The 10932-nt window shown below is 67.7% G+C and overlaps 2 protein-coding genes across 2 annotated transcripts in view; one reads left to right on the top strand and one right to left on the bottom strand.

Annotated features, from left to right (window-relative positions):
* The window catches only part of RARA (retinoic acid receptor alpha), a 14070-nt gene extending 5941 nt beyond the window's left edge, over positions 1–8129 (top strand). Inside the window, exons 2-8 of the mRNA XM_015651131.3 lie at positions 4748–4896; positions 5001–5142; positions 6038–6198; positions 6285–6461; positions 6538–6742; positions 6910–7068; positions 7414–8129. Coding sequence (XP_015506617.1) covers positions 4748–4896; positions 5001–5142; positions 6038–6198; positions 6285–6461; positions 6538–6742; positions 6910–7068; positions 7414–7625 — 1205 coding nt within the window. The 3' untranslated portion in view covers positions 7626–8129. The remainder of the gene's footprint in view (positions 1–4747; positions 4897–5000; positions 5143–6037; positions 6199–6284; positions 6462–6537; positions 6743–6909; positions 7069–7413) is intronic.
* A 33-nt stretch (positions 8130–8162) lies between these two features.
* Positions 8163–10135, bottom strand: GJD3 (gap junction protein delta 3). Its single transcript, XM_015651041.3, has 2 exons — positions 9964–10135; positions 8163–9658 (listed from the first exon to the last, which is right to left on the bottom strand). The coding sequence occupies exon 2, from the start codon at positions 9649–9651 to the stop codon at positions 8932–8934; it is 720 nt and encodes a 239-aa protein (XP_015506527.1). The 5' UTR covers positions 9652–9658; positions 9964–10135; the 3' UTR covers positions 8163–8931.
* Between the last annotated feature and the right edge of the window lie 797 nt (positions 10136–10932).

The raw sequence follows: 10932 nt of genomic DNA on the forward strand, positions 1-10932 counted from the left end.
GCGCACCGGGGGCGGACCCCGGCTCCCCTCCGCTGCATCGGGCCGGGGAGAGGGGCCCCGAAACCCGGGCGGGTGCTGGGGGAGGCTGCGGGGATGGGTGCGGGGTGCGGGGGCCTCGGCCGTGGGCGAGGGACTGAGCTGGGTGCTGGTCCTGGAAGAGTGCGGGGCTCAGCCCCCTCAGCCTCCTCCCCACCCGCTCCATGCGCAGAAGCCGCCGGCTCTTTAAACACCCCCTGCCCTATTTCGGGGGCAGTCGGGACCTCGGGGCCGAGCTCGGTGAAGGGGGACAGGGGGGTCGCCTCTCGACCCCCCTTCCCGCAGCGGGGTCCGGGCAGCGCCGGCTCCGCCGGGAATTTCGCTCTCTCCTGATAAAGGCTCCGGGAAAATCCAATTAACTACAGACGGAGCCGCCGCCGCTGCCCAGGCGCGGGGGAGCCCCAGCCTGGGCCCCCACCCCGCCGCAGATCGGGGGGTCCCCCTGGGCTGCGGGGTCCCGGGTGTGGATGTGGGGTCGGGCCGGTCCCGTTCCCGCTGGCGGGACCCTGCCCTGAAGGGGTCACCGCCCGGTGTCCCCGCCGTGCCCATGCGCTGTGCCGGGGGGGCACGGAGGGCGTGAGGGCACCGCCGTACCGGGATGGACAGCGGCGGGGCACGGGCAGCGCTCTCGGTGCCGGCCGGCCTGGGAGCTGTTCCCTCACGGGGATGTGGAGCCTTGCTGTGGTTTGTGCCCACCGTGTGGGGGGCGAGTGAGGTTTGGGGGGGGCTGGAGGAGTCCCGTGCCCCCGCTGTGGGCAGCCGGTGCCCTGGCACCCAGGGGCCACCACAGCGGCCCCAGAGAAAGTCCTGCCGGGCTCCGTGGGACTTTCACCCCGATAAGGGCGGGGGCCCATGGCGGGGTGCCCGTGGGCAGCGCTGTGCAGAGGGTGTTGTGGCCGTGGACCCCCGGTCTCACTCCCCTCATTGTCTCGTGGCCGCTCGACCTTTGCGCTGGCACCGAGCGCGGCCGAGGGGCCTTTGTCTGCTCTGGGGACATGAGGGGGCTCCCGCTGCCCCCGTGAGGGGTGGGGGCTGCCCCCAAGGCCTCGCTCGGGCAGGGTGGGCAGGGGGGTCCCGGGCTCCAGTGCCGCCCCTTAGCGCAGGGCCCCCCGGCTCTGACTGTCCTGAGCAGGGTACCTGGGGGGCCATCGTTCCCTCTCTGTGCCCCCCCACGTCCTGCGGGGGCCGGAGCCCCCTCCCCGTGGGCCGCTGGGTGGGTGTGGGTCCCCTGTCCTGGCCAGGGCACCTCGGGGCTCTGGTCGCGGTGACCGTGACCTGGCGAGCGCATGGGCGGCGGGCGCTGGCAGCACTCCCTGGCTCTGTGCCCTGCTCCCGACGTCACACGAGGTGCCGTGTCTCCCCAGCCCGGGGGTGCCAGCCCGGGCAGGGCTCAGTGGTGTCGGTGCAGCCGTGCTTTGCCTCAGTTTCCTCAGAGCCAGCTGCGGCTGTGCCCGCTGGCCCCGCGGTGCTGGCTGCTCGCCCAGCGTGGCACGGCACTGCCCTACCCGGCAGGGCGTGTTGTGCTGGCACAGGAGCCAGAGCTGCTCGGGGGGCACGGAGAGCCCACCCACACCCCCAGAGAGGACTGGGGCTACCACCACGGGGAAACAGAGGCACGAGGCAGTTCCCGAGGGTGATGGAAGATCTTGTAGGAGCCCACCAAGGCACTGGAAGCCCCCTGCCCCTGTGGAGCCGTGTGCTGTTGGGGGTTTTTGGAGTGCTTTGCGGGTGTGAGAGGGGTACGTGGGGTTGGATTATGCATGGCACCCCCCCGCTGGGCACATGGTGGCCTCACACGGCCTTGCGAAAGCTGCCGGTCACAGATGGGTGTGTCGGGGTTTTGGGGACGCCAGGCCCTGCTGCTGGCAGGGGGCAGACACCGGGTCCTGGGCAGGATGCTCCGTGGGCACCAGGCGGTTCCCGGTGGGCTGAGCCCCGTGGCCGGTGGCACATGAACAGGACCGGGCACCACACGGCTCGGGGTTCCCGGCACCCTCTTCCCTCCTCCCCCTTCTGCAGAGGCGCAGGAATTCGGGGCACGTGGGGTTCTCATCCACAGGGAAGCCTCCATTCTCCTCTGGGGGTCTGTGACCCCTGGCACGGCACTGCCACCGCACCGGGCTGGGGGGACCCCCGGTGACCCGGGTGGGCTTTCCTCTCTAGTCCCCCCATCCTCGTCCTCCCCGCTCCTCCGGCCGGGGTCTGTCCCGGAGCCGTGGCGGGGTGGTGGCGGTGCGGAGGCCGCTGTCCCCCCCGGGCAGCGGCACACGGGGTGTCCCCGCAGGCGCTTTCCCACGCCAGGGCGGGGGTGCGGGTGTCGGGGTGCCCCGGGGTCCCCCGGCGCGGGCAGGAAGCAGCCGGCGGGGCCGCGGGCGGGGGCGGCGCGTTCAGCGTTCACCCGGGATCTGGCGGAGCCGCAGCATCTGGTCTGCAGCTGGAGCCGGGCTCCGCTGCCTCGGCCGGGGGGGACAGCGGGGTCCCCCCTGCTGCGGGGGGCGGGTTGGGGGACGGGATGAGCCTGGGCATTGGGGTCCACCGTGTCCCCAGCTGCACCCCGCCACCCAGCCCTGTTCCAGCGGGGGAGGTTGGCACCCATCCTGCCCTGCTTAGCGCCTCCCGGCTCTGCGCCCTCCCCGTGCCCCGCAGGGCCCTGATGATCAGGGGCGCTCCTGAGGAGCTGGCCAGGCTGGCGGCCGTGCCTGTGTCCGTGTCCCCTCCGCGGTGGCACCGCAGTCCGCTGGCTGGTGACGGGGGTGGCAGGGGATTCCCGGGGTGCTGGCACAGCTCTGCCAGCGCAGCGTCGCGGAGGGAGCCGGGTCCCCTCCCCCCTCCGCACCCAGCGCATCAAAATCTTGTCAAATCCGCGTTTTGTGAGTGCAGCTCTCCACGAGGAAGTTCTTAAATTATATAAAAGAGGCGATAAATTATAGACGACGTTCTCTCCGTCACTTTAATGGCTCCGCTCCCTCGAGTGGCAGCGGTGATTTATTCAGCTCGGGAGCTCTGCCCGGCTCTCGCCCCCGCGCCCGTGTCCCACCCACACCCTCGTGTCCCACCCCGCACGCCCACATCCCACCTCGCAGCCTTGTGTCCCACCTTGCACACTCACATCCCTCCCTGCACCCTCCCAGCCCACCACACACGCTTGTATCCCGCTTTGCACGCTCATATCCTGCCTTGCACACTCCCCCGGTGCCCCTCACACTCATATCCCACCCTGCACGATCGCCTCCGTGCTCTCATATCCCACCCCACACATTCCCCTTGTTCCCCACACACTCGCATCCCACCCCACACATTCGTATCCCACCTTGCACACTCATTTCCATGACCTCAAATCCCACCCCACCTACTCCTCGCCCTGCCCCGCACGCTCCTGTCGCACCCCGCACATTCCCCGTCCCCGTTGGCGCCTGGGGACAGTGTCATGGGTGGCTTTGTCCTGTTGTCCCCTCCCTGGCCCCATCCCGTGTCCTTTGGCGAGGGGCCCGTGGCACTGCCGGGCTGGGGACCCCCGCCCCTCACTCCCCAAAACCCCCCGCTCCACTGGAGCCCCTTCTCCGGGCTGGGTGTCCCCGGCCGGGGCTCCCCGCGCCTCCCCAGCCCCGGGGGGACTCGGGCGGCCGTGGGGCCCTTTTTGGGGTGCAGGGGCCGTCGGGGCGGGGGGGGGCCCGGGCTCCCCCGCCGGGCCTGGCCTTTAATATCCTGTTTGACTGGTTCGCTTGGCTCCGCTGCAGAAAAACATTCGCAAACATCCCGGAGCAGCCGGGGAGCGCTTAACCCCTGCCTGGCTGCTCCCCACGCCGGGGGTGCACCCTGACTGTGCTGAGCCCCTCGCCAGCTCCAGGGGTGCACCCTGAACGTGCTGAACCCCCCTGGCCTGCATGCCAGCTGTGCTGAGCCCCCCCAGGTGCCAGGGGTGCACCCCAACTGCACTGAGCACCCCACTCCCCACCCGGGCTGTGCTAGGGCAGGGGCCAAGGCTTGCCCTGGGGGACTTGGGCACCTCCCGCAGGGTCCTGGGGGACTGGGGTGCTTCTGGGCTGCAAGAGGCATGGGCCTCGAGGTTTTGGGGTTCAGGAGGGGAGCAGACATGATCCATAAGGTTTTGGGGTGCAGAGGTACTGGCTGTGTCCCCTGTGCTGGCAGGGCCAGCATCTGCTTGTTAGGGGGACAAAGGCAGCGCTGCCCTTGGGGATGTCCTGGGGGGGCCACGCTTTGGCTGGGGGTGGTGGGTGACTCTTGGGCTGTAGGGGTCACCCTGCACATATGGGGGTTACATTGTACATGTGGGGTCACCCTGTACATACAGGTGTCACACTACATGTCCCCACATGTGTGTGTGGCACTGGCCCCCCAAGCTGGCCCTGCACCCCTGGCCCTGCACCCTCTGTCCCTCCATCCTCTGGCAGTGCCGCCTGGGCTGGGGGCTCCTGGGATCCCGGCCCTTTTCTTTGCTTTTTTTTTTCCTTTTTTTTTTGTCTGCCTGAATTCCACATCGTCTCTGTGACCTGGAAATGTCACGTTGCATCTTCCCAGCACGCGTCCTCTCCCCGCTGGCCCCGCTCGACCTGGCGCCAGGGCCGGGGTGGGCAGCGCGGGGCTGGGGCTGCCGGGACCCCCAGAGCTGGGGAGCAGCCGTGGGGTGCGGGGTGTGGGGGGGTCCCTGCTCGGGGGGCTCCGTGCCCTGAGTGCTGCCCCTTCCCCACAGCCGTCGAGACGCAGAGCACCAGCTCCGAGGAGATCGTGCCCAGCCCCCCCTCGCCCCCACCCCTGCCCCGCATCTACAAGCCCTGCTTCGTGTGCCAGGACAAGTCCTCGGGGTACCACTATGGGGTCAGCGCCTGCGAGGGCTGCAAGGTGAGCGCTGCCACCGGCCCCGACTGCCGCCACGGCTCCCCGGGGTGCTCGGGGTGCTCGGGGTCCCCCTGCCAGGCGCTGACCGGGGCCTGCGGGGTCCCCAGGGTTTCTTCCGCCGCAGCATCCAGAAGAACATGGTGTACACGTGCCACCGGGACAAGAACTGCATCATCAACAAGGTGACGCGCAACCGGTGCCAGTACTGCCGGCTCCAGAAGTGCTTCGAAGTCGGGATGTCCAAGGAGTGTGAGTGGGGATGGGAATGGGGACAGGGATGGGGATGGGGACAGCGATGGAGATCGGGGTGGGATGGGAACATCCTGCCTGGTGTCCTGGTCAGGGGGGGCTCTGGGTGTGATGGGCCATCCCAGCAGCCCCCATCATGTGCCCAGCGAGGCTGGGGGGGATGTGGACCCCCTGGGATTGTGTCACAGCCTGGCAGTTGCCCGGGCAACACGTGATTGATAATGTCAGAGATAAATGACACTGATGAGGCCTCCCGGCTCCGCTGGCAGTTGTCATGGTGCCCGGCTGTGCCCCTGCGGTGGGTGCCCGGGGGATAGAGCTGCTGAGGCGCAGCTGCCTCCCTGAGTCCTGCCCCATCTGCCAACCCCTGGGGGCCTGGGACCCCTGGTAGGAGCTGGCAGAGCCTGGGGGGCCAGGAACTGCCAGGGGGGTTCAGCATCCCAGGGTCTCACCCTGCACCTAAGAGGGGTCCTGGCCCTCTCAGCCCACAGAGGCTGATCCCTGCAGAGCTGGGGGCTCCTCTCACCTGCTCCCCCCTTCCCAGCTGCCATCCCCAGGGTCCCTCCCGTGCCCCTCACCCAGCACAGTGGCTCAGCTGCCATTCTCTGTCCCCAGGGTCCCTCTCTGATGCGTTGGCTTTGCAGAGCAACGTCCCCTTGGCGAGGGGCGTGGGGCCCCCAAGGCTTCAGGGTCGAACTGCACCCCTAATTGCTCCTAATGACTTGGGGGCTGTTTAAAGGAATCTGTGGGGCTGATGGCTCTGCTGGGAGCTCATCACTACAGCTGAGCCCATTGCTGGTGGCAGGTCCCCATCCTGTCCTGAGGGGCAGAGTGTGGCGGGGCAGGGGCTGGGTGGCACCGGGGACAGGTGACACTGACCCTGCCATTCCTGCAGCCGTCCGCAATGACCGGAACAAGAAGAAGAAGGACGTGCCCAAGCCGGAGTGCTCAGAGAGCTACATCATCACACCTGAGGTGGAGGAGCTCATCGAGAAGGTGCGCAAAGCCCACCAGGAGACCTTCCCTGCGCTCTGCCAGCTCGGCAAATACACTACGGTGGGTGTCACAGGGTCCCGGGGGTCCTGGGGGGCTGGGAAGGGTGGCACCCCCTCCGTGCCCTCATCCCCCACCTCCCACCACAGAACAACAGCTCGGAGCAGCGCGTGTCCCTGGACATCGACCTGTGGGACAAGTTCAGCGAGTTGTCCACCAAGTGCATCATCAAGACGGTGGAGTTCGCCAAGCAGCTCCCCGGCTTCACCACGCTCACCATCGCCGACCAGATCACCCTCCTCAAAGCCGCCTGCCTCGACATCCTGGTGAGCACGGGGACAGGGATGGGGACAGGGAGGGGAGGGGACAGCAGGCTGAGCCCCCTGCCCTCTCCCCACCAAGATCCTGCGGATCTGCACGCGCTACACGCCAGAGCAGGACACCATGACCTTCTCGGACGGGCTGACGCTGAACCGCACGCAGATGCACAACGCGGGGTTCGGGCCCCTCACCGACCTGGTCTTCGCCTTCGCCAACCAGCTGCTGCCGCTGGAGATGGACGATGCCGAGACGGGGCTGCTCAGTGCCATCTGCCTCATCTGCGGAGGTGGGTGCAGGGATGGGCACCTGCCCAGTGCCCGCGGGCCCCCGCTGCAGCCTGGCTGTCCTTCCCCAAGGGCTGAGTGAGGAGACCCCAAATGAAGCCCAAGCGGTGGGAGCTGGGAACCCACAGGATGTGCTGTCCCCCCCAACCACTGTGTGCCCCCTCCCCAGACCGCCAGGACCTGGAGCAGCCTGACAAGGTGGACAAGCTGCAGGAGCCACTGCTGGAGGCACTGAAGATCTACGTGAGGAAGAGGAGGCCCAACAAGCCCCACATGTTCCCCAAGATGCTCATGAAGATCACAGACCTGCGCAGCATCAGCGCCAAGGGTGAGGCTCCTGCGGCTTCGGGTCTTGGGGGAGCATCCAGGGGACCCTGAGGGGGTCCAGGTCACCCAGCATCCTCCAGAGGGGATGAAGAAGAGGACACACCCAGGACTGCATCTTCCAGGGATTCTGGGGATGTGACCACATCCCTTGTTCTCAGTACCCAGGGACAAACAAAGCTGGGGTTTTCATTTGAGGGTGATGTTTTTGAGGTTCTGGTGGTACCACTTGTAGGATGCCATTTTGGGGGTACGGGTTTTGGGGTGCCACTTTCAGGGTGCTGTTTGGGGGGTGCCAGTTTTAGTGTGCCATTTTGGGAGTGCCCTGCTGACCCTGCCCCTCCCGCAGGTGCCGAGCGGGTGATCACGCTGAAGATGGAGATCCCGGGCTCGATGCCACCGCTCATCCAGGAGATGCTGGAGAACTCGGAGGGCATGGACACGCTGGGGGGGCAGGCGGGCGGCCCCCGCGGGGGCAGCCTGGGGCCCCCCCCGGGCAGCTGCAGCCCCAGCCTTTCGCCCAGCTCCAACCGCAGCAGCCCGGCCACGCACTCGCCGTGACCCGCGCCCGGCGCGCACCAGGACAGAGCCCGGCACGCCGGCACGGGGGGAGTCCCGGCGCCCGGCCCGGCTGCAGCCCCCCGGGGCGGACTCCTCGGCAGCCCCCGCCGGAGCGGCCCCCGCTGGGACCCCCCAGCCCCGGGCCCAGCGCCTTGGTTGAGTCACATTTCAGGGGCGCGGGGACCTCGGCCGCGGCCCCGGGGACCCCCCGGCCCCACCAGCACCAGCACCCACGGGATCGCGACCACCGAGCCACCCCCCCCGCCCCGGCCGTCCGCGGGGGGGTCCGGCCAGCCCCGCACGCCGAGGAAGCAGAGTCATTTAAAAGAGAAAAGAAAGCAAAGTATATATATATAAATATCTATAAATATCTATAAATACGTTTTAAAACCTTTGTAAAAGTTTGGAGGGGTTTTTAGGCCTGTGCAGGTGGAGGGGGCACGGCGGGCGCTGCCAGGGGAGGGAGGGGGCACACGGTTTATTATTATTAAATTCATTTTTTTTTGTTGTTGTTGTTGAGATTTTAGTGGATTTAGAGTCGGGGGGCACCGGGCGGGCCCTGCCCCGGCCCCCCAGGCGGGGAGGGGACTGTGGGGGGCACAGGGTGGTGCCAGTCCCGGCCTCGCGGGGATGGGGGGCCCGGCCCTGCCGGCACGGGGAGAACGGGGAGGGGGGACGGGGGGGGCTGGCTCCAGAATAAAGTTTATTTATTCTAGTGCCCGGCTCGTTATTCTTGTGAGGGTATCGGGGAGGAGGAGGTGCAGGGGTGGGGAGGAGAATGGTCGGGCTGTGGCACCCCAAGTCCAGGTTGAGGGGGGTGTAAAGCTGCAGAAGGGTAGCCCAGGACCCCCCCAGCCCCCATTGCTCTCCCTGTGGTCATCCCTAAAGGCCAGGTGAGAACCCTTTGTGGTCCCCCAGCACCCTAAAGCTCTGAGCTTCCCACTCCTGCGGCCACAGTCGTGTCCCTTCATGCCAGGGGCCAGCCCTGATTCATTTGTGGCACTCCCAGCACAAGGTCTGGGGGCAGTCCTGGCCCTCCCGTGCTGCGCTGGGGGGTCAGGGGTGTTCCTGCCGCTGGGCAGGGATGGGACCTGTTTGTTTTCTTTTTGTCCGTATTTTTTTTCCAGCAGCTGCCGGGTGAGGCCCATCCGCCGCCCAAGCAGGAACCGGGGGCAGCGGGGCACGGCCCAGCCCGGCCCGGCCCGGATTCCCGGGCACGGCCAGGACCGAGACCCCTCCGGGGCAGGGAGATCAGCAGTCGCCGCCGGCCTGAAACCGGGTTCAGCTCGTCCCAGGCGGGGCCCGGTCACACGGTGAGGTCTCCCCGCGGGTGGGGACCGCAGGGCCCGTCCGCAGCCCCCGCCGGCTGTCCCGGCGCCGGGCCCCGCTCCTGGGGCCGGTGGCAGCAGCCGGGCCGGGCCGGGGGCCCCTTGCGCAGGAGATGGGCGAGCTCGGCCAGGCTGAGCAGCGCCGACACCAGCCCCACCACGAAGTAGAAGTGGATGAAGACGGTTTTCTCGGTGGGGCGGGAGACGAAGCAGTCGACGCGGTGCGGGCAGGGCCGGCGGCGGCACACGAAGAGCGGCTGCACCCTGAAGCCGTAGAGCAGCGCCTGGCCCAGCAGGAAGCCCAGCTCGGCGGCGATCCGAGCCACCACGCTGCCCACGTAGAAGGGCTGGAGGCGGCGGGCGCGCTGGCCGGGAGCCCCCCCGCGCCCCGGCTTGGCCGCCTGGTGCACGGCGAAGATGACGAAGAGGGCGGCGGGCGCCGAGAGCACAACGACGTGGAAGACGAGGAAACGATAGTGGGAGATGGGGAAGGCGGCGTCGTAGCACACGGGTTTGCAGCCCGGCTGCTGAGTGTTACACACGAACTCCTCCTGCTCGTCCTCGAAGACGTCGCTGCCCACGGTGGCCAGGACCAGGATGCGGAAGAGGAGCATCACCACCAGCCAGAAGCGGCCCACCATGGGCGAGTGCTCCTGCACGGCGTCCAGCAGCGAGCTCAGGAAGCCCCACTCGCCCATGGCCGCGCTGCGGGAGCGGGGTCAGCGCTGGGGGGGACGCAGTGCCCGCCAGGTCGGAGCCCGGTGGCAGCACGGCCCCTCCAGCTCTCCATCCTCCCGCCGTTCCCAAACGCACCACGGAGTCCCCGCTCACGGGAGGGTGCCCAGGCACTGCCAGTCCAGCTCAGCCCCGTCACGAGTGTCCCCAGGCACCCGCTGTGCCCAGGACTCGCTTCCCCAGGGATGGGTACAAGGACACCAACAGGGGCAGGAGCAGCAGATTCCCCATCCCTTGTCCCCCTCCGCAGCTCGGCCCCCACAGCAGCCCCGTACCTGCGGACGCTGCGGTCCACGGTGTGCCAGCGCTGCTGGCTCCGGCCGGCCAGGGCTGTCCCGGACTGTCCAGTCTCTTTGTCCAGCTGGAACGGGATAATGGTCCCACGGCCACGCCTGGAGTCCTTTTAAAGGGACAGAGCACCCGCAGGGGCGCCTGGAGGGAGGGAGGGAAGGGCTCAGCACTGCCGGTGGGGCTCAAGGACAAAAGCTGCCCTGCCCAGGGCCAGCAGCTGCCCAGGGCATAGGTTGGGAGAGGGGTGGTGCCCGCCCCGAGTGCAGAAATACTCCCAAACTTTGTCCTTCCCGAACCCACTGGGGCTCAGGGTCCCCAGGCCACAGCACTCGGCCCCCAAAAGCGCCCCCCTCTGCTGGCATCACCCCCCTGACCCATGAGAGGGCATCAGCCCCCTGACCCATGAGAGGGTATCACCCCCCTGACCCATGCTGCCACAGCTCCAGCCCTGCAGTGCCTGGGGGATGCTCACGGCTGGCACCAGTCCTCTCTGTCCCAGGACACAGTGCCAGGGCTGTTGGGGCTCCCATGGATCTTCCCAGGTTGTCCCCAGCTCTGGCATGTGTAGAATAACCCCTACAAAATCTTGTGTGGCACAGCCAGGGCTCCTGCCAGCCCCTGGCCAGTGCTGACAGCAATTTGGTGGCCCCTCAAATCCCCTTTCCAGAAATGGGAGCAGAGCCCTGGATAACACAGGTCACCCCCATTCCACCCTCAGCCCTTGGGGACGTGCAATGCCCAGTGTGGGTCAGTGCCTGATGCCCCAGAGCCCAGCGCCCATCCAACAACATCCCCAGCACCCCATCCAAGGTTTTGGGATGGGAAACTCCTGGTACAGACTCTGTGCTCCACTCTGTGTTCCCAAAGCCCTCCATCCACATTAGGGTGATGCAGAGTTCTGAGAGCAGCCCCACAACCCACCCGTGGCTCTGTCATGGGTCGTGTTCTGCAGC

Source organism: Parus major, chromosome 27 (assembly GCF_001522545.3).
Source record: "Parus major isolate Abel chromosome 27, Parus_major1.1, whole genome shotgun sequence".
NCBI lineage: Eukaryota > Metazoa > Chordata > Aves > Passeriformes > Paridae > Parus > Parus major.

Coding starts and splice junctions, on each gene's coding strand:
- GJD3 (XM_015651041.3), bottom strand. CDS start 9,651: ATGGGCGAGTGGGGCTTCCTGAGCTCGCTGCTGGACGCCGTGCAGGAG.